This window comes from Panthera tigris, chromosome A1 (genome assembly GCF_018350195.1).
Source record: "Panthera tigris isolate Pti1 chromosome A1, P.tigris_Pti1_mat1.1, whole genome shotgun sequence".
Lineage (NCBI taxonomy): Eukaryota > Metazoa > Chordata > Mammalia > Carnivora > Felidae > Panthera > Panthera tigris.
Window position 1 is genome coordinate 170,839,618 of NC_056660.1, and position 24,213 is coordinate 170,863,830.

A 24,213-nucleotide genomic window follows, 5' to 3' on the forward strand; every position below is an offset into this window, starting at 1 on the left:
TCAAATGACTGAGCCACCCAGACACCCCTGAACTTAAGTTTTAAAGAACCAGCTATACTTCTGTATATAAAAGTATACAAAAACATTGTATATTTCCAAGGAGAAAAATGTATTTTGTGATCTGGTAAGATATTTTCAACATCTTACAGGTTTCTGAAATAATGATTAAATTTAAAAACTACTCTAAAAAAGCTTTCCAAAATCTTTTCTCATATTTGGTCCTTTTAACACTATGACAGAGAAGCCAGAGAGAAGAAAGAATTTTAGGAAGAGGGATCTTTAGTGATTTTGTACCAGTTCCTTTATTTTGTAGATAATGAGATGAAAGATCAGAATATGGAATGATGGTTGTAGGTCACAGCCAAGTTAGACCAGGAATTCAAATTTACTCAAATTGGATACACTACACATTTTTTTTTCCTCCCACTGTACCACATGACTTCCCAATGCAGCTGTTTCAATAATCAGTTAAGAGATAATCTAAGACTCAGCAGGAATTCTTCCAGTCCAGGTGAAAAAGAAGCAGGAATCACAGATCTGGATCATTATCTCAGTATATTGATCAGCTAATTCTTATTTGTTACCTTGAAGAATGAATGTCACAATCACACACTCTCTAAAACAAAGTTAACACTGTTAAATTTTCAGGAAATCATCTCCAAAGCCAGCCACATAACACTCCTGGTCAGAATGCCTTGTTCTAATTCCCTTGTATGAGAATTGATACTAATTTCTTCCCTTCCTGTCTTCTGCTGACCCTCACAGGATAAGCAAACACTCCACGATTCCCATCAGGTGCACAGGAAGGTGCCACAGTCTTCTTCCAGACATTCCTCAGAGTGCCTAGTGATTCTCATCTAGATACCTCCAGGTTCCAGAACATGCGACACTCAGAAATCACTTCACCTCTTTGGGCCCGCGTTTCCTTATACACAACACAAAGTGACTGCCTTACACCTCATCTCATCCAACGACTCCGGGCCCTCCTATGAGCTCTCCTCCTCTGAAACCAAGTATGCTCTCACTTAATGACCTACTCTATTCTATTAAAATGAATGTGTCTTATGGTCCTTGCCTTAAAGATTTGGGTTGTATCTGTTACAACACAGTAGACATTCCTAACATTTGAATTTTGTATGATCAGTCTTGTACTGTTCTGTTACTTTTCCCATAAATTATGATGCATGTTTCCTAGCATAGGAATCAGTGTCTTCCTCTAAGCTTTTCAAAACTCTATTAGAAGCATGAATGTGCAAATGTGTTTATTCAAAAATAAATTTAAAACAAATAACAAAAACAAAACAAAAAAAAAACAGCAACAAAAACCTTTTAAAATACATTGCTGATTGCCACAGCCCAGTTGGGCTTCTGCTGATGTCATGTCTCACACAATGTGCTAATCAAAGGAAGTACTTAATAAATGATTATTACTTTCTTGACATTACTATTTCTCAACAGCCCAGAGCTATATACTGTATCAATGAACTTGTACTTCACTATGTTAAAAGCATTTCTCCATCTGTCCTGCTCTGGGGTGCACCCACATCAGGTCACCAATAGATGCTGGTCAGCTACCCATGTGTTAATCTTATGCTGCAGGGGCCAGAGCTGTGCAGCACCCACCGTCCCCTGGTGTTGGCCAACTGACCTACTAAGAACAAAGTGCTTGTGCTGGGAGTCATGGAGTGTTGAATCCAATTTAGTGATGCTCACAGGGGATGCTGGAGCAACCCGCAGTGAACTCCAGGGACAGGTGGGTTCATACCAGCTGTCAATCAGAGGTTCCAAAGAGGCAGCCCTCCGTGTCACATCTGGCTCTCAGGAAGGTTCCAATTTAGCACACAAAAGACTATCTTTAAAATGAAATTGCCACTATTCAAAATTCTGGGAAGTTTACATAAATATCCACATATTATGCTTCCCTTAAAACACTGGAAGCTTGGCAACTCTGGGTCCACTCCCCTGCACAGAAACAAGTGGCTTGGCCTGAGCAGTAGCTGTCTGCTTGCAGACTAGCACAAACCAACCTCGTTCAAAAGTCATTTTCATCACCCCCAGGCATTGTGTTTGCAGCGTTTCCCACAGATGCTGAGTGAGAATGCCAAAATGTCACCGGATCTTGCTTTTCAGTCGTCTGAAGGCTACACTGCAACTATTTATTTCTCTGTTCGTCAGTGTGGTGCCGTTAAGAACCTAAAATGCCGTATCAGACAATCATAGCATTGTTTATCCATTGCAAATGGATATGTTTCTTCACCCAGTACTTTTCTTACAGCTAATTATGAGTTATAGCCAGATATTGTCTGTACTGCCTACCTATAGCCGATTCTCTTCTGACAGGAACCCACCTATGTGGGTTGCCAAGACCTTGTCAGAGAAAGGGCTGTATAAATATGCACTTTTCCTTCCTGACCTCTCGCCTCCTGCTTTACCCCCAAGCTCCCTCTGAGGCCATGCAGATCTGCAGGAATGCTCTGGCTCCCTGCCCTGGCGCTGAGCTCCTGGGGTGGAGCAGCAGGCAGGCTGGGTGCAGGGCTCTTGACTCCGGAATGCACTTCCTCATAGAGGTGCCAAGGCCTAATCTTGGCGGATTCTAAACACAATGGCTTTTTAGCTACCAGGGCATTTATTATTTGTGACTGAGAGGTGGGAAAAAAAGTGTTTTAAATCTCCAGACAACCAAGATGCAAGTTAAGGGGAGAAATCACTGAGTTTGTCTGAAGTATTTTAACTTAAATAAAAGAATGTCTTCTATAGTAACGAATCATGCACCATCAATTAATGTTATAAACTAACAAAAAATGAAAGCCTCCTACCACAATTAGTTTTTTTTATTATTATTATTATATGTAAGTGTTAAACGAGGTGAGAATCTATGCCAATAACTCCTGAAACTATAGTTCTCTAAAATTTTGTTTTAGGGAGAATATCAGCAGAATTTAATCTATGAAAATTAATAGCTGGCCTGTTTAGAGTAGAAAGAGAAAATCTATCTTTTATTTAAACCATAACTCCAGGCACGCCTGGCTGGCTCAGTCAGTAGAGCATCTGGCTCTTGATTTCAGAATCATGAGTTCAAGCCCCAGGTTGGATGTAGATATCGCTCAAATAAATAAAACTTTTAAACAAATAAATAAACCATAACTCCTTTTTGTCAAATACAGTACAATCTAATCAATCTCTTCTACATCTCAAAATCAGTTTTCTGTTGATCAAAATTTAACGGTCAAAATTTGTAAATGAAAATTTAAGTAACTGTGGCGTCGTAATTTAGTAAAGTAATATTTTTATTCCCCTTTGGTCAGTAAAAAGTAATTTTAAAAAAGACAAGACCTATTGTTCCTTTCCGGCCCAGCCACCCATGAATGGGCCTCAGGAATAGGGAGCTTCCGAGGGAGAGGGTGCTCTGAGCAAGCTGGGGGTGTGGGAAGAAAAAGTAACAGTCTGGAGAAACTGCCTGCGATGGTGGGGAAGGGGACAGAGGCCAGAGGGCTACAGTGACCTGACCTAGTGACCTGCAGGCACTCTCTGAAGCATCCCCTCCCCCAGGCAGCAGAAACTTCACGGAGGACTGCCAGTGAGGTCTCCGCGCAGGCTTGACCCTAAGCACAGCAGGCTCTCAGGCACGCCAAGCCAAAGACCCCTCCCTCTCATACACACATCCCAGCCCAGCTTCGCACAGAACTGCCCACCTTCTTGGGGCCTGGCTGGAACAAGGAGCACAGCAGTGACTAATGTAGGTGAAGACAAGAGGACCCTCTTCAAATATTCTGCTCCAAGTCTGAACCCCACCATGACCTGAGAAATAGGGCATGGCTGAGACTGGGTCACCACCAGCTGGGTTCAGCTGAGGCTCCCAGTAAAGTACATTTGAATTAGAGGAAAGAGAAAATGGAAGATTTGAGAAAGCAAAAAAACATTAATCTCTGCCTCCACCACATTCTCCCCATGTGTGTGACAGCAACTGTGACACCTCATCATAGGCATTTGCGAAGTGATCCTTCCCTACCCAAGACAGTCACACAGTCAAAGGAGGGTCCATCTCTGGATCCCAGAACACATCGCAGTTTTGTGGAATCCAGACTTGAAAAGTCAGACTAAAAGTAATTCAAAATCAAAGTGAAATGTGTACACAGCAAAGTCTGACTTTGTTTCTAAACACAGCATTGTTTAATCCTTTTTATGTTAAAAATGATGAAAATGAACCATTGTTTAAAATACATGTAATAAATTAGCATGGATGTTTAAAGCTATCACTCCATGGAGATTCACTTTAGTTATATTTATATCCTTCAAAATTCCAAGCAGCTTAAGCCATCTAAGAACTAAAGATTGGTTGAATAAATTATATGTCTATCCATCTGTGTAACAGAAAATTATATAGATGCTAAAATGGTGTTAAGAACATTTAGAAACTTATTAAAACATATCCGTGACATATTATTAAATAAGAAAAGCAGATTGTAAAAGACTACTATATTGCTTTTGCAGAAAAGATATACAAACAACTAGAAAGCTACGTAATAAGTATTAACTATCAGGAGAATGGAATTGAATATGAAAGATTTTTTTTTCTTTTGGAAGGAAAGGTTCTAAGTTTCTTAACTTTTCTAAAACAAATGTGTATGCATGTATGTATTTTTAAGCAATCGCTACACCCAACGTGGGGCTTGAACTCAGGACCCTGAGATCAAGAGTCACATGCTCTACCAATTGAACGAGGCAGGCATTTATAATAATAAATGCATAATGTGCTGCATTTTAAAAAGGTCTCCCGGATGCTGAGAGGCTGTCCTTGAAAAGCCTGGGTGGTACATTAACCACACCCTTATCCCCTACCAAGAAAAGAGTGTGTTTTAATGCAACACAAGATGAATGAGGGGTGTGAAAGTCCAAAATCATCCCCTGGGGTTGTTCTCTGCATACGCCAAGAGAAAAACAAAAATAAAACCAAAAACCTTTGTCCCTAAATTAATCAGCTTCAGTATTTGGGCTTCCAAGGAGAGCCACACACCCCCACATATACAAAAAGCGTCACAGAGGCAATTATCTTTGTAAGAGGATATGAGAAGAAAAGGAGCAAGGGAGCAGGTTTGTAAACAAAGCATGCATGATTCCCACGTCTTGAGTAGAATGCAATGGTGATTTGAAGCAAGACATGCTTTTGATAGTCTCAGTTGGTCTCACTCATTTCATGAGGTACAGCAATTCAGAAACAGCATAGGATTTGAAAGTTTGCTAATTGTACCACGTTGTATTTGATCCAAATGGAATTTCAGACTGCTCATATACAAAGATAAATAGAAATTATTAAGATAAAAATATTAAATATTACAGGTAAAATTTTTATCCTAAGTTACCTATTTATTATATAATCTTGGACAAATTTGTCCTTTTAAATCTTAGTTTCCTCATCAGCCAAACAGGGAAAACGATAATACTTCTGTGGCAAAGTAACCTATTGCAAAGTTAATTCATGTCTTATTTTGCCACTGCAGAACCAACAGAAAGAATTTAATTTCCTCCCAGCTCAGTGATGGGGGGAACCTACACTCAGATTTAATTGGGCTTCGAAAGAGTAAGTCAGGTGACACTCTCACACGGGGAGCAGTAGAGCAGAATACTTTCCTCAGAGGCTTGACATAAGGATTAAACGAAACAACAGATGTCACAATGCTATGTCAATTGTCATGCAATGCTCAGATAGAAATTACTGTTATTAAAAATTCCCCTCACTTGCCACAATATGGTAAAAACAAAAACCAGGAGATCTAGGCTCTTATTCCAGCCCCATACTTCTCTAGATGCTGGAACTATGTCTTCCTCATCTGTAAAATGGGAACATACTCTGTGCCTTGCCCTACCTCACAGGGCTATGGTGAGACTCAAGCTTAACAGTATGAGAAAAGTCCATGGAGCATGTTAGACAAGGGGGACCTATAGGTAAGACATAAACCAAACTCAGTAACGTCACTTTACAAAATAATTCTGTGAGTTCTGAGCATTGAACATGGATTAAAACTGATTAGGTGGGTTTATTACAGAAGTAGTCTTCATTTAAAACAAAAATTTGAATAACCCAGCTGTCCATCAAAAACAGAATGGACAAAGAGAATGTCATAACAGAATACTCACAGCAAGAAAAATGAATGCACTTTCGTACACATACAGCACTGATGGAAGCAAGACACAAACAATGTATGCCATGGTCATTCATATAAATTATGTTAAAAATAGGCAAAAATAAACTTGTTTGTTTGGGGAAGTCTGCACGGTATTGAAATTCTAACAAAAATTAAGGAAATAACTATCATAAAGTTAGATGGGGATTTTCTCTGGTTGGGAAGGGAGATGGTGAAGATATAAATAATTAGGCTAATAGGAAGGACTTTGGGATTACAGGCTATATTAAATTTTGTGTGTGTATGTGCAAGTATACATACATATGCATGTATGTACATTGTAAACACTTGTCTATACACATATTTCACAATAAAAAACCAACAATAAAAAATCCAACTGAATTCTGTATAGTTTAATTTATATCAATACTGTTACTTTTTTTAAAGGACGTTTGGTAAGAGTTTCAGTTCCAATTCAGATACATCAAACTAAGAAATTACTCAATTACTTATAGTAACTTATTATATATAAAACTTACTATTTTTAATTTGACCCTGAAGTTACTTACAGTAACTTCTAATTGCTTGGACAGTTTCAGGGTCAAATTAAAAATCCTACTTAACAATAAATGAAACTACATGGCCATAGTCACCACCTGAGCTTATCTTACACCACCACCCTAAAAGGAAATGCAAGGTTACATCAGTGACTCACCAGCTGGCTGTGTTTGTGCTATTCTCTTTGGGTAAGTCTTGCTTCGACTTCGTGCCACATTCTGATCTGGCCGAGGAAGTTGAATAGAAAGGTCTCGACTCATTTGCAATGCTGTCCTGCCACTTGGAAATGCAACATTTTGGTTAACACAGATAAAACCACACAGTCACAAAATTAAACCACGGCTCATTCACAATATCTACACAATATGCAAAGAAGAAAAACAACACAGAGTCACAGAGGCCCTAAGTATATAAGGGTTTTCAATTGATTCTCATTGCAATATTAACCAAGGCAGTAATATTAAATTCTAATATGAGAGTCTTAGGCTAGATAGAAGGACAATCTTTCAGAGGCAGAAATTTATTAAAGAGGTTAGGTTTAGATTTAAGTAGAATGAGCTAGAAATAGAGGATACTGATGGTCTTCCAGCTCTACAACTAAATAATAAATTACGTTGGGCTAAATTATACAATAGCAACGATTCTACATGAATCAACATGTCACTAGGTTGTACTTACACAGCAAGTTGTAAAGCATGCCCCACAGGATGGCTTGGTATGATTTTTCCCCGAACCCTGCTGTGGCACAACCATTTATTAATGCTCACCTCACCTGTGCCAGATCGAGTGCCCAGAAAGATTTAAAGTAAGCCAAAAGCCCACGCAAAGTGCTGCCTCTCTAAAGAGTCTGAGGATGCAAGGTGAGCTTTCCCTGGGAATGGACTAACCTTCACATAATTTTCCTGAGGATTGGTGTGATTTTGTTTGCTGGATTTCAGTGAACATTCATCTTACTGAAAAATTACTCCACAGCTGCTGAATCTGAGCCAGTGAATGACTCTGACTTTCACACAGGAAAATATCATTTAGGTACAGGAAAAATGAATTTTTGTATGTCTAGTTTGATTCATCACAAAAAGAGCCCACGTATGGGAGGAAAAAGGCCATTTCATGGCCCCAAATCTTATTCCTCCTACATTTACAGGATAAATGGGATAAAGAGATGAGACTTATATAAGCAAAATTTACCTCCTACACACTTCTGTGAAAGTTCCCCCTTCTTACTACCCCATCTACCTTTATTAGAAATAAAAGGATGCTTGAAACACTCATCAAAGTGGCTCCCGTCAGGCCAGCTAGGGACACCACTTGATATGAGCTACCATGGCAGGCTCCATCTGTGTGTGCCTCATGTTCAAGAGTTGATGGGAACCAGCATAGAGAATGGGAGAAAACCTGTGACAGGTTTTCTTTTACTTGAAATTTAACCTTTTTTTAAAGGTAGTACATAAGGTAGCACAAACAGCAACATCTCACTCCTAAAAGGCTAACAAACAAAATTCCATATAAAGAGCAGAATTCCATTATTATAAATGGTTTGAAGCATAAAGATAAGAGCTACTTACAACAGACTCTGTTATCAGAAAGACTTGGATACTGTATACTTCATTGCAGAGGAAAAAATATTTGCCCTGAAAATACAACCCAGCATATGGACCCACTGTGGCATTTTATAATGAGATTTTACTTTACCATTCAATTTTCCCTCATGGCTTCTCTCTCAGGAATAAAGGATAATGAGAAAATCATATTACAAGATTAATAAAACTAAGGTCCAGAAACATAAACTGATCTGCCACAGCCTACACAGGACTTAGAATGAGCTTTCTGACCTCCAGCTGGTTGTTGTGACATGGCCTGGTGGCCTGGGAGAAAGGGAAGAACACTGAACCATTTGGTATGACGTTACAAGCCCAGTTTGTTTAAATTTAAAAAAAAATTTTTTTTTTAATGTTTATTTATTTTTGAGAGAGAGCGAGCACGTGAGCAAATGAGCAGGGAAGGAGCGGATAAAGAGGGAGACACAGAATTTGAAGTAGGCTCCAGGCTCTGAGCTGTGAGCACAGAGGCTGATGTGGGGCTCAAACCAATGAGCTGTGAGATGTTGACCCAAGCCAAAGTCGGATGCTTAACCAACTGAGCCACCCAGGTGCTCCACCAGCCCAGTTTAAAACACAGCTCTGCTCTAACTGTGTGGTCTTCAGCAGATTCTTTTTAAAATCTCTTGGAGCCTCATTTTCCTCATTTAAAATATGTATTTTTTTTTAATGTTTATTTATTTTTGAGAGAGAGACAGAGCACAAGCAGGGGAGGGGCAGAGAGAGAGAGAGAGAGGGAGACACAGAATCCGAAGCAGGCTCCAGGCTCTGAGCTGTCAGCACAGGGCCTGATGTGGGGCTTGAACCCATGAACCGCAAGATCATGACTCTGAGCCAAAGTCAGATACTTAACTGACTGAGCCACCCAGGCGCCCCCCACACACACCAAAAAAATTAAAATATATTTCTAGTTGAGGCGCCTGGGTGGCTCAGTAGATTGAGAGTCCAACTCATGACTATAATAAAATTATGTCATAATTTTATATATATACACACACACATACACACACACTTATTCAGAGTATTTCCTAGCGGAAATATTCTTGTACAGTATTCTTACTATTTCCTTGCAGCAGAAAGTACTTGATGAAGAGAGAGATTTACAGTGTAAAGTATAAGAGTTCCGATGCCTGTCTAGTGGCTCTCCGTAGTGACCAGAAAGAGCTTCTTCACCATAATCACCACTTCCCTGCCTCCACACATGCTGGCGCACACACTCTTGTCCTTTGCGAGAAGTTTTTGAGGGGCTCAGAGAAAGAGATACCAGTGTATCACAAAGTACTTCATCAGTATCTATTTTAAATTATTGCTATGTGATAATAAAACAACAACAAAAGAACTAGACTGATTGCAGCTCTGTTTTCCCACAAATTTTGAACTTTTGAGACAACTGGCAGTCATGTATCACTAAAAATGTCAATTTTTTTCCTTCTTAGTAATTCATTTTTCTAAGAGATGTTGGAATCTTCTTGGAGTTCTGTAAGCCCCACGATGGAGAGAAGAGAGCAAAGACAAGAACTCTTCTTCCGTCCCACACACACCAGCAGAAATACAGACACACAAAGCAGGCAGACACCCACACTCACAAACCACAGCCACCTGTTCTGCTCTCCCTTATCCCCCATGCCCCAAAAGCCTGAAGGGTGAAGGAGGGGCTGCCTGTGTTTCCAGGGCTCTGCTTGTATCCCATGGGGCCTCCAGAAAGGAGTCTCAAGAAAGGAGTAGGCATATGACGTGTGTTAAAGGCTGGTTGTCTTTCCACTTTGACAATCAACAGTCCACGTGCTGGCAACCACCCAGCTGTCAGAGACCCACCTGGGCCTGAGCCTAGCTCTGGGCAGTGGGACGAAACGTCTTTCTTCCAGGGATGGGGTAATGTTAATGCTTCCTACGTACAGACACGGAGATTTGGGTTTCATTACGACTTACTGGGGAGTTAATACCATCCACAAAATTAGAACAGATTTAGTGGAGCTTCCAATTCTGCAAAGGTTACCTTTAATTACTTTCTTGGAAGAAATGATATTTAATATGCAAAACCCAATAACTTTCTAATAATAATTCCCAGTAGCCACAACATTTGCATTTCAATAAATTTAAGAAATCAGGTATGGGTAAATTTGTGGAAACCAACTACAGCATATGTTAAACAGCATAATTACAATTTTAATAGCATGAACACTGACAGATGCTTTTTCACTAGCTTTACTTCAGTGACAAGAAGATAGATTTACACATTCTCTCTATAAACCTCAAAATGTTTTATGCCCCAACATGAAAAACAGCCCAAATACTATCAGCTCTTCTCAATACAAAAGTAAATACTCTTTCCTTAACTACATCACTATCTAAGGAAGAACCTTGGTAACCTGAAGGTTAAATTTTTAGGTATCAATGAATATTTTCTTTTTTTTTAATTAAAAAAAATTTTAAATGTTTCTTTTGAGTGGGGGGGGGGGTGGAGAGGGGCACAGGGAGGGAAACACAGAATCCAAAGCAGGCTCCAGGCTCCGAGTTGTCAGCACAGAGCCCAACACAGGGCTCAAACCCATGAGTTGTGAGATCATGACCTGAGCCAAAGTCAGAAGCTTAACCGACTGAGCCACCCACGTGCCCTTCAATGAATATTTTCATTCAAATACCAAGAATATCTCTCTAATACAATAACAGTTAAGTCTTGGGCATCAAAAGAGCAAATAACCCAAGTGAGTAATACATAATGGTAACGCACTGAGCATTCACTATTAATCACTCTTTTATTATCTCTGATTTCAAATTCAGAACCAAAAAAAAGTGGGTTGAAAAAGAGGAATTAAAATCTGGCATACCACTGTCCTGCCAACAATGACTTGGCTTTGTCTCCTAGGTAAGAATTTCATTTAGTGCCGTCTCCAGTGAACTGAGAGAACAGTATCCCACTTCCAGAGTGGCATTTGGGCACCCTACTTGTTTTACAGGGCCTGGGACCTGCTTCACTGGAGCTCTCTAAAGGCAGAAGTAGTTAGATCCAATTCTCTATATCTCTGGGCACCCAATCCAATATCTTGCCTTGCATATCACAGGCTCTCCACTTAACAGACGAATTGAAACAAAACAGTTCTTTTTCACAACAAGAAGGTTCCCATTTTTAATGCCGGTATTAGAAAAAGACCCAATCAGGCTTTTCCTGTAACATGCTCAGGGTTTGCCTAATAGTCAAAGCAAGGGCTTTGGAGTTAGACTGCCAGGGAAGGGACCACTTTCCTGCTTCTTGGCTAGGTTACCTTGAAAAGTGACTTGTGTCTCTGAACCTTACTTTCCCCATATATTAAGGGGGATAATATTAAAAAGGCAGGAATTATTCAATGAAGCAATAAATAGAAAACATTTAGCACAATACATGGTACTTAGTAACTGCTCAGTAAAGTTTAGACATAATTGTAGCATTATACACTTAAGCTTTATGCTGTAGGAAACACGCTTTGATCCACAGTATAAAGTACACATTGTGTTACAACAGGTGATTGACTGAATGGTCCTGAGAACACCACTCAGCTACAATTCAGGATATCTACTTTGTCTCATAATCACATCATTAGAAATAAAGTGATAATTGTATCAAAATGAATTTCTGAAGATCATAAGCTGTACTACATTCTAAAAGTCCTAAACTTAACATAGCTAATACACATATTAAATAGGCTGTTTTTGTCAAGAAAGTTTTAATAAACTGTTACGCTTTTGAAATTCACTGGCAGAAAAATAAAAAAAAAATTTAAATCATAAACTTTAGTGTGTGTGTGTATGTGGACAACTGAATTAAATATTTATTCACATGTATATACCCTTCCCCAAAGAAAAAATGCCATTTACCTATACCGGTGCTTATAACTCATGGATCCAAACTTGCTGAGTTTTCTTGACAATGAATTTGATTCATTTTCTGGCATTCTAATAAGTTTTTAAAAGAAAATTAGATAAGGATTCATAAATACAGGTACTTACACAACCCTTGAGCAAAAGCTATGTAGAAAATAGAGTGCAACATTGTTTCACAGCTAGTCGAAATATTTGAGTTATTGTACATATTGGCAGGAAATAATTACCAGTTATTTTAAGCTAATATTTGAAACACAACCATGCTCTAGGATTTTATGTATGTATGATATCAGAGTGTTCATAGTTTCGGCAAGCTATTATATAGATCATTGCCCTTTGGAAGCTTCAGCTGTGAATCAACTTACTTTCTCTACTTAAATTAAGAATAGTGTCACTATGTTGAAATATTCATGCCATGGCTTTCATGACAGATCTGATGTAGTGTTTTACTCCTCTTTATATTCCAGGACTTCCCATTCCAGGGTACCTTCAACAGACACCTTCCATGTGGAGCTCCCTGGCCCAGGCCCCATAGGACTACAGGCAATGTCTCAGGCTTGCTGGGCCACATCCCTCAACTAATATAAACCCTATAAAGGACATAGGTCATTTTATAAGAATACTTCTCCAACATCATGCTATTGGGGAGAAGTGCTCCATGCTCCTTCCATCAAATAGGAATAAGGGGAAGAATTAATCTAACTTTAAATTTAAAAAGCAAAACATAAAGCTTAATATATTACCTGCTAGGATTTGGTTTTATCTTTACACTAGAAGGATGTGAAAGAAAGTGTCACTATACTCCAATGGTCAACTCTCTACCCTCCTCTTACTTGACGTCCTGGGAGCATGCAGTGCAGTTGCTGGCTTCTTATTCAGCATGGCATTTTCCTCTCTATTTTCCATTTTCCCATGCCATCTACTCTATTTTCCATTTTCCCATGCCGTCTTACGCTCCTTTGTTAGTTCTACTGCACTTTACATGCTGGGAGGGTCCTACGGCTCAGTCCTTGGCTTTCTGTTCTCTTTCTTCATTTTTTCCACTGATGACCTCATCCAGTCCCCTTTGCCTTAAATACCTAGTAAATTTACATGGCCAGCTTTGGTCTTTCCAATAAGCCCTGGACACCCAACTGCCTGCTCCACACCTCTACTTAGGTGACTAACAGGCATTTCAAATTTAGTATGTCCATAGAACATTTAATTTCCATCAATACCAAAGCTGAATTTTATATATATGTAAATGTCCTTGACCCTTTCTTATAGTAGGACCAAAGAAGGTATCTGTGTGTGTGTGTGTGTGTGTGTGTGTGTGTATTAATATGATCCAGAAAATTAGGTGGCTGAAAAAAATTAATAGAAGAGAAACACTTCTAAATTTCTACTTATAGACAGAAAAGAACACTTGTTATAAAAACAAATGCAATTTTCACTTATTAGAACAATGCACAAAACTTTCACATTAACATACCTGAAAAATGTGTGATGTTCTACACTACACTTCCAAAGATGCTTGCAAGCCGTTTTACTTCGAGCTTCAAAAAAGAATGAGGTTTCATTGCACTGAGAGAAACAAAAAGAGAAACAGAATATGAATTACTGACCATACTAATCTTCAGATGACAGCCACCTTCCAGGTATCAAAAGTTTGGGTAGGCCCAAATTATTAACACATAAAACAAAAAATAATTACCTCTTGGTAACTATTTTTGGAGGGATGCCTTCAAACCACCTTCAATAATTAAAATTATGAAATTAAGTTCCACATAAATCGCAGTGCCGTCACCTTTATCACTTACTTCTTCATCACCCCAAGACCATGGATAAGCAGGGCCATGGCAAGGAAGTACTGCAAACTTTTCCATCATAAACGGGCACCCAAACCGGACCACACTGTGTGGAAATCAACTCCCAATAAAGAGGAAATGCCCATAAACCCAGTTATTAACTCTATTATTTTCAGGGATGTACATGCTACATTTAAAATGATGACTAAAGCATCTCAGGAGGGGCCAATGCAAGGAGCGACCCCCACAGCTGTGTCATCTAACCAAACTGAATAATGTCTCTGAGCTTCCACATTCTGCATCCAGTTATTGGGTGAATTAAACTAAATGATATGACCTATGTAAAGTACATAATAGATATACATTAAATTTCAACTATCCAGTAGCTACCTACCTATATTTAACACATGAGAAATAAAGGCAATATTAGAGATCATTCTAATTGTGCAGAAGATATTATTTATTTTTTTTAGTGACTGAATAGGCAACCACGCAAGATATAATCTAAGTGCTAAAACAATGAACCACAAATTCTGTGAAGCTCTATAATTGTTTTGTTTGTTTGTTTTATCTAAAACTAAATTAGCATAGGGCACCTGGGTGGCTCAGTCGGTTGAGCATCCCACTTCAGCTCAGGTCATGATTTCACAGTCTGTGGGTTCAGGCCCCGCATTGGGCTCTGTGCTGACAGCTCAGAGCCTGGAACCTGCTTCAGATTCTGTGTCTCCCTCTTTCTCTGCCCCTCCCCCCACTCGTGCTCTGTCTCTCTCTCTCTCTCTCTCTCCCTCTCAAAAATAAATAAACGTTTAAAAAAAATTAAAACTAAATTAGCAAACTTAAGCCTCAAATGCAGAAATGCCCCTGGAATGAGGTTTCCATGGATTTATAAGCACAAAATTGTCAATGCAGATGAGTAATGGAAAAGGATCCTTCCCACCTTTTAATAAGGAAAGAACATTTATATGCATGAAATTTATTCCAAGTCCATCTGGAAGGAAGCTGCCCAGTTTAGAGGTTTATTTGTAAGATGAAAGGGTGTGATGAAAACAGAGCCAATATATGCATGTTACAGCAAGGCCGCCTATAATTCCAAAACGTTGTGAAGTGGAGGAAGGAACATAAGATAATTCCCAGGTTTCTGGCTTGGAGAATGCTAACTAATGAAATACAGCAAGTAGAAAAAATTGGGCATTTGGATGGCGAGGGAAGAGATAGTAAGTTCAGGCTATTTTGATTTTGAGGTGCCTATGGAATGGGGAACTAAACATACCTAGTGGGCCAGGAGACATGCAGACACAGAGCTGAAGAGACAGGCCACACCTGCTGACACAAATGATTTCACCCAAGAGCATAAAAGAAATTGTTCCAGGAGAAAGAACGAAGTGGGTGAAGATAAAATCACAACCAGGATGCTGTGAAGAAGGAGTGCGGGGAGGGAGGGGGGCGTCAAAATGGAACAGGAGGCAACAGTGGCAGAGAGGCTAGAAGGAGAGCACAAGACTCAAGTGACCGGGAAAGGTCAAACAAGGTTTGAAAGGAGGGGACTGCATTTCATGGTGAGACATCTTTGGTGACTTTCATGAAAGGGGCAGGGATTACACAAGTAGAGATAAGGGAGCCAAGTCAATGGATTCAGAAAGGGCATTCCTCAAAAGCAAAAGAAATGGGGGAAGGGGGTGCCCAGGAAATCACAGAAGATCCTTGCAGGCAGGGTGGGAAACCAAGCATCCTGTCGGGACATGGGAATGCTTAGAAGGGAAGGGTTTTCCCTTCTTCTTTTCTTTTCTCCATACATAATATACACACATGGTACAAATGCCAAAAGTTACCAAAATGGACACACACTGATAACTAAAATCTCACTCCCATCGTGTTCCCAATCCCCTTCCCCAGAGGCCACCACTATCAAGAGTTTCTTATAGTGTGGTGCCTGGGTGGCTCAGTCAGTTAAGCATCCAAATCTTGATTTCAGCTCAAGTCATGATCTCACGGTGGTGAGATTGAGCCCCATGCTGTGCTCTGTGCTGACAGCTCAGAGCCTGCTTGGGATTCTCTCTCCCTCAGTCTCTGCCCCTCCCCAGCTCATACCTCCCCCCCCCCCAAAATAAATAAATAAACTTAAAAAAAAGCATTTCTTATATAACCGTACGTGTTTTTAAGGTCACTGCATTATCCAAAAATATAATGCACAGGTCATTTATTTTAAAATAATTTGGCTTGTGATTGCATTGTATCAGGATAAATGATTAGGATAAAGTGAGTACAGGACATGTGGTCCTCTCCCCACCACCACCTTCCTCAGTATCTATACTCCACCTTCCTGTGTCTTCCAACAATGAAAGCTCTACATGTGCCAGGACATACTAGACATTATCACTGACAAGAAATGGTGGCTGGTGAGGACCACTTTGTGACACTAATACTTGAACATTTTAGCAAGAGCATCCACAAATCAGGTGGTATTTACAAACCAAAAAACAAATTTTCAATAAGTTACTTAATTACATATAATCCAAATTTACAGAAACAGAGGAGAAACAAAAAAGCATTCTATCTTAAAAATATAGTAAATCCCGGGGCGCCTGCATGGCTCAGTTGGTTAAGCGTCTGACTTTGGCTCAGGTCATGATCTCCCGGTTTGTGGGTTCGAGCCCCACATTGGGCTCTGCGCTGAAAGCTCAGAGCCTGCTTCAGATTCTGTGTCTCCCTCTCTTTCTGCCCTTCCCCCATTTGTGCTCTCTCTCTCTCTCTCTCTCAAAAATAAATAAAAACGTTTAAAAAATATATAAACAAATTAAGTCCCCTCAAACTTTTCTTAGATTGGTTTTCATTCTATTCCTCACGTTAACATCTATATTCTTTTTCTTTTCAAATAGAGATCCAGTCACGGGATATGTAATAATTTTTTTTTTAACTACCATCACTTAATGAAAGGAGAAGACATATTTAAGATCCGACCAGAATTGGGTTTTCTCAAGTTTCCTTGGGTACAAATACATTAAAGGAACAAAAGAGGTTCCCACAGGCCTCCTAATTACTTCTGTCCTGTGCAAATGACAAGTATGAACTCATTTTCCATTTGTACGGGGCTGTAACACCAGCTGCCTGGTTTTTATCCCACTGTCAGCAGAATAATCCAAATACTAAAAGGAGTGTTAACATAACTAAAAAAGAAACCAGGAATTCTGAATAAATTCCGTGCATTTTTGCCACTTAACCGCTGGTATGAATGGCACTGATGTGGCATCACAAAGTCTCTCTCTCCTACTAAGCCTTTTCCAAACAGACTGGGACAATTAGCACCTTTCCATTCATTCAAAGGTGAGCAGATGCTTAACTTCAGAAGTCCATTCCAACCCTCTGCTAAAATACTTTCTCCAAGCATCAACTGCTTGCTTTCGGCAAAAGCACTCAAACACCTTCATAGCTTTTGTCATTTCCTGCCAGAAGCAAAGCTACATGCCGAATCTCTTTTTAACACAGGCTTTTATCATAGTTTTATTCTATAAACTGAGCAAATTTTTTTAAAATGTTTATTTTTGAGAGAGAGAGAGAGAAAGAGAGAGAGAGAATGACCAGGGGAGGAGCAGAGAGAGAGAGATACACAGAGTCCAAAGCAGGCTCCAGGCTCTAAGCTGTCGGCACAGAGCCCGACGTGGGGCTCGAACTCACAGACCATGAGATCATGACCTGAGCTGAAGTTGGATGCTTAACTGACTGAGCCACCCAGGCACCCCCCCCCTTTTTTTTTTTTTGAGCAAATTTAAATAGCCTGTATCTCAAACACCATTTGGGGGCTTCACTGCACCTTGGAGCCCTAGGTAAACTTGGCTCAAACTCCCAGTTCTATCATTTGTAAGACTTCAGGACACGTATCATACTGATGAATTCCCAACCTAACTCCCTCAGAGCTCTCTATTTCTTTTCCCACCTTTGCTGGGTGTTTCTCTTTGCAAGCTTCAAGAAATAAATCTACTTCAGTTTGGCTTCTCTGAAGTGTATTGAGATTGCTAGCAGGGTCCTGAAGGGGCTCGCATCAACTGTGCGCTACACAACTTCTTCACCCCGGGCCCTGCTGACTCATTGCCTCTCCCAAGCCTGACCCTTATCGCCACACCCAGCCCATGCTCTAGGGGTTGCTCTGTTGCTGTCTTGGGAAGCAGCCACAACTGGACAGTCTGCCTTCCCCAGCTTCCCTACACTTGTGGGGGTGAATATCTTCTCAATCCTATTATACGTCTGTCCCACCTCCAGCGTCACAGAAGTAACCTAAAGTACACTGTATAGGCACATATTTTTAAAAGATTAGTACTTTCATAGTAGTGACATGTGATCATTACATAAATACTGGAAAGGCCTACAGCAGAGAGTTTTCCAATCATCAGCAATCCACAGAAGCAGAGGAGAAGATCGAAGGAAGTGTCAAGATTACAAGTCTAAAGTATTGTGGTTTTTTAACTGCAATCTCAACAAGAGCTGTAACTGACTTTAGGCACCAGGGGGAAAAACAAAATCAACAGAGGGTGGATAGCCAATGACTGAAATAACCTGATTACTGATAAAGCAAAGGCAGGCAAGGGGTGGAAATGAAAACAGATACCAAAGAGATAACCCAAAATTTTAACTGTTTTGAAAACTGTTATCATTCTAAGTGGTGAGACTGATTGACTACAGTTTTAAAAGCTGAACAATGTCTGTACAAGTGAGAGAGCGGGCACAATGTCTGTTCCAGTGCCTGTCCCTGTGTTTGCCACTGCTCTCTCTCCCAGGCATCCCGAGTTCAGTTAAGAATTCACAGTGAGCCCTGCAACAAAACAAACTAACAATCTTCTTATTTGGAAAAGGAAGTTGGGCACAGGTACTTGCTGTTTCCCTGTTTTATATAAATGAGCAAAGCACTTTCTTTCAAGAAAGGGTCTTTTCATGGCTCTAGATTAGAAAATATTACATGGCACATACACACACACCCCTAACACACACACCCCAGTTACTTTTTAAAAATTCCTTTTGAAATGCACTTAATATTGTTTGAATTAAAAATCACGGTGCATTTCAGGAGGGCACTTGGAGAATCTAATTAATTTCCATTCCTGCATATATATTTTACAATAAAAGAACAAAACCAAAAATATTCCAGTATTCTTTTGTCAGCTGTGTGGGTAATATTCCAAAACACAGAATAAATGTGAAAAACCTTTTTACCTCTTTTTACGGATGAATAAATTAATTGTTTGATGAATAACTGTACGTAACTCTTTCTAGCTCACAGAAACATAAATTACAGCGTTGGAAAGAACGTGTCAGATTGTGTTGCTTCTCCTCTTTTTCCTTTTCCTCCCCAAAATTCAGAAAGAGAAAACATGGGCCAAAACATTAGAGAATATTTAAATAATGTTTCAGTAAACATTGAAGATGATTATGTTGAGCTTATTCTGCTTCCTACTTGAGAAAATACACGGATGCAAACCCAGGAATCCAGATGCTTGGCTTTTGCTGTTGTTTTACTCTATCTTTTCCTCACTTGCTCTTTAGAGAAACCATAGCATTCAGAAAAATGTTCACATTTCCCTCTTATACTTGCAGAGTTATTTTTTTAATGATAACCTTTATCCCCAGTTTACAAATGTTAAAGATTTTTAAGTAATAAGTGTTATTAAAGCTTGTTACAATGAAGGCATATCTAGTAAGTTCTACTGATACTCAATTTAAAAACGTTTTAGAGCAGAATTTTACAATTTTTTCCAAATAAGTGGTCCATGTGTTTTAATTATAGAGAAAGTCAACACACATACTAGTAAGTGAAGCAAAGGAAAATGCACGGCCCTGGAAGACCCGTGCTCCCCTTCCTGCCTTGGCACGAGCTACTCATGAGCTGAGACTGGTCAAGGACAAGGTGCTCCCCGAGCCCTTCCTTTGCAAAGCTCCAGTAGCCCTAGATGACATGATGCCAAGACAATTCCGATTCAGAGACATAAACCTGGAGCCTATTATAAGTCCAACTTCAGACTAGGTGCCTTCAACCTCACCACAACCCTGGAAGGCAGATTTTGTCATTCTCACTTTATAGCTAAGGAAATGTAGGTTACATGTTACTCAGTGAATTGTCCAAAGTTGGACATGTGGGAGGCCTGGACCCAAACCATGCTTTCTGACCGCAGGTCTAGCAGTCCATCTCTGAATCTGAGAAATGCCAAACCAAGCTGTTGGCATCAAGATCCAAATACTACTAACAGAGCCACACTTAGGAACACATGGGGGAGAATGTTCCATCTGTAGTTACAGGTGTGCTCATACCCTGTAGATGGAAATGCAAAATGGCACAAAAACTCTAGATGGAGGAGGGGATGTGGAAATATCTAACAAAACTACACATGCACTTGCAATTTGACCATGCAATCCCAATCCTGGGAATTTACCCCAATATAAAAATACATATGCACAAAGTTAATAATTGAAGGGAAATTTATAATTGCAAACTACTGAAAACTACCTAAATTGTCACAGCATAAGAGATCGGTTGAGTAAACCATGGTACACACTCAATGGAGTCCTACATAGCTGCACAAAAGAACAAGAAAGCTCTCAATGGACTGGTATAAAGAGAATTCTAGGAAGTATTACTAGGTGAAATAAGGAAGAAGTAAAAAAATTTTTTTAAGTTTATTTATTTTGAGAGAGAGAGAGACAGACAGAGAGAGAGAGAGAGAGAGAGAGAGAGAGGGAGAGAAAACACACAAACTGGGGAAGGGCAAAGAGAGGGAGAGAGACAATCTCAAGCAGGCTCTGTGCCTTAAGCGCAGAGCCCAACATGGGGCTCAAACTCACAAACTGTGAGATCATGACCTGAGCCAAGCTCAAGAGTTTGGACACTCAACCAATTGAGCCACCCAGGCTCCCCAAGAAGGAAAATGTTCTAAATGTGCTTATCTTTACAAACAGAAACACAGGAAGGATAAACCATAAAACAATAAAGTTGGTTACCTATAAGGGAGGGTGAGGAAATAGGACCGAAAGAATATGGTATTAGTGGTACTTCTCTGTGCCTTTTTCTGTACAGTTTTGACCTGTGGAAGCATGTGAATCTTCTACGTCTTCAAAAATAAAATAAAATAAGTAAGAATACAAAGGGGACCTAAAACTGAAAGCAAATGGAGACAAGTAAACCTAACTAGATCTCAAACGAAGACCGAAGCCTCAGTACTAGGGAAAGCCAGAAGGAAGGGCCAACCCTAGTAAATTCAGACCATAGTCACTGACTAAATGCCCTCAGTCTTGGCAGGATGGTATGTGAGTGAAAGCACTGCAAACAACTGTTAATCTTAGTGGTTCGGACAAAGCAATTCTGCAACTACTTGAGATATATTTTAGAACTGAGCCAACAAGTAAATGTATTTCTGTTGTTGGGAGCCAAGGTTCTCAGCACATACAAATATGAAATGAGGAAAGGCCAGAAAGAACCCTGTGGGAATGGATGGAAATTGGAGATATGATATCAACACACGATTTCTACTGTGCATATGAGCACATTTATATGCACACATATGTATACATGTATTTATATTTGTATGTATGTATATATGTGTGTATTCCTTAGCTTATCCACTGAAAAGGCCAAAAAGCAAAGTCACCCCAATGACAATGACCACACCTAACACCTAGATCTTAACCCTTCCTGTCTAAACAGAACCAAAGTTCCTTGGAAAAATGGCTGATAACAGGGCAGATGTAGGTACAGAATGCACCTGAAACACCACATTGTACCAAAAAGGAAGAAAATGGCCAAAAAATGATAGGGTCAGGTCAAAAGGGCACAAGAGCCAGATTAAAGGAGCCCTCACTGACTAAATCTAAAACAACTTGAGCACCAAAAAATTAGGTACCGTAATATATCATAAACCACTGGGGGAAAAAAGGGAATTAATAAGCCCATGCTGATAAGATAGATAAATAAAAGGGATAAAAGGTGTGGCTCTTGCTTACAGTGCAATGCCAAGGGATGACTGTGGAGAGTGTGGAAGAGGTAGAAAATCAGCATTTTACAAGCATCACAGTAAAAGATCAGATCAGGCAAGAATCCTCAATGAACACTAAATCTACAGTGAAAGCTTGAAGAGGAGCAGGGTATTTGCACTGATTTAAATACCCCCACAGATTACTTATTAGTTGCAAAGGAGGAAGAATAAAAACAATAACTATACCGTGGGAAATCAAATCAACATCCTGACTAGGTGATCAAACTTAGTATAACCACCAAGTGACAGATGGCTATCGTGTGCCTCCAGATGTGCCCTATCATGTGCCCTAACGAGGACACAACCACCTATATGGCTTTCCAGCAGAGAACAAAGATCTACAGTCCAATCACAAGAAAACAACAGACAAATATGAAATGAGAAGCTTTCTATTGTTTAAAAAGCAGGTGGAACTGTATTCTTTCAAAATGTAAATGTCAAAAAAAAAAAAAAAAACCCAAAAATGCTCAAAAGTGTTCCAGATTAAAGAAGACTAATTAATTGGATTCTGTACTGGATAGGGAAAATGCTTTAAGGGACCTTATTAGCCTAACCACCAATAAAACTGGAATGTAGAGAGTAGATGACATAAACGTGTTAAGTTGATAACTGTGGTTCCATCAGAGAGCATCCCAATTCTTAGGAAATACACACTGAAGTATTTAGAGACATGTAACACATGAAGCCCTCAAATCATTCAGCAAAGAATTGTGTGTGTGTGTGTGTGTGTGTGTGTGTGTGTGTGTGTGTAGAGAGAGAGAGAGAAATGAAAAAGGAAATGGAGTAAAATGTTAACTGTGATTGTAAGTAATAAAAGGTGACCGTGTTCTTTGCAATATTTTCATTTTTGCCACTTTTTGTACATTTGAAATTACTTTCATATAAAAAACATTTTTAGATCTATAGTTCTACATAAAATGTGAAAGAATCCCTAGCTTATGTAAGTAAGACCTCTTGGGCTTGCTGACAAAGTGACTGCTCCTGGCCACCAGCACTTCCCATGTACTTTTCTCAAAGAGTTCGGCCAAGTGGGTCTAATTACTGGTGGCCAGACTTGCCAGGAACCTTTTGGGTCGACATCCTGTCACGCTGGGTAAGTTTAGCTGAGGTTAGCTTAATGATGTATTATACGTAAAAGTAATCACAGCCTCGTTTCATTTATTCAACAAATGTACATGCCAACCTCTGGGCCTACTGTTGGGGGCTGCACACTCTGTTGATAAAACCAAGGTATTTGGGAATGATCCAAACTCCTCTCCATTTTTCACAAAAGTATTCCATCTGCTACCCATAAGAAGCACTCTTACCTCCTCAGTGCCTCTCAAATCCACCCTCTTCCCTCCATCCTTGTGGTGATGGCTGTCCCATCACCTCTCCTGATCATTGGGCAGTCTCCTCGAGTGCCTGCCTCTATTCTTACCTCCCCATGCCCCACGCTGCAGCCACTTTCCTCACAGTGAGTGAAGCCCAGGGCTTGAGGCATAACTTAGTTTTCCCACCTGTGCTCAAGTCCCCCAGCCACCAGACAGGTAAGAGAAGCCATCTTCCACACGAGGTGAGACTCAACTGTGCACTGGGACTGTCTCACTTCCCCTAGGTCTTCTAGCTCCATTGCTAGGGTAGATGAGCAGACATGGAAAACCAGCTCTCACTCCCAATATCCACAGCTTCTCCACCTTCATCTGCCTTGAATCCACTGAACCCCATCTTATTATGGTCTCTTTATCTCAGGCACCCCCAAATGATGCTCAGCACATCCCCTAGTCAGTCCCCTTCCTCCACCATCACTCAACTCCTGAAACCCTTCCTTCGTGCCCTCTGGAATTCATGGCCTAACATCAGTAAAATGCCTTTGCCCCTCAGTCTGCTCTCTTACACTGCCTCAACCCTTCTGTGCCAGGAAAAACCCAGCTCTCCCCTGAGGACATGGTCTTAGCAGTCCACCTGAATGATAGGTAGCTCTGCCTTTTGCCCCCCCACCTGCCATGTTCTCATATCACCAAGCCTAAAAGTGAAGACTCCTCCTTGCTCCCCAAGGCCACTTTGAGACCATTTTCTTTCTCTTCCTCCTACAACTCCCAGCTTTGAATCTCCTGCCTCACCCACACTTCAATGCTACTGCAGTCATAGTCACATTCTCCAATACTCCTCTTGTGTTAACTATTGGAAATTTCCATATGTAAATAGAAACAATCCCTCCAACACCCAGACATCTCAGTTCCCTGAACTTCTCAATGATACTGTCTTCCTCCCTGTCCCAACCACTCGCTCTCATGCA

General features: G+C 40.1%; 1 protein-coding gene across 2 annotated transcripts in view; it reads right to left on the reverse strand.

The window, feature by feature from the left end:
- Nucleotides 1–24,213, reverse strand: part of EPB41L4A (erythrocyte membrane protein band 4.1 like 4A) — a 252,970-nt gene that overhangs the window by 62,886 nt on the left and 165,871 nt on the right. For both annotated transcript variants that reach the window (XM_042991272.1, XM_042991268.1), the window contains exons 11-13: nt 13,608–13,699; nt 12,131–12,208; nt 6,838–6,959 (exon numbers count right to left, since the gene is read on the reverse strand). In XM_042991272.1, coding sequence (XP_042847206.1) covers nt 6,838–6,959; nt 12,131–12,208; nt 13,608–13,699 — 292 coding nt within the window. The remainder of the gene's footprint in view (nt 1–6,837; nt 6,960–12,130; nt 12,209–13,607; nt 13,700–24,213) is intronic.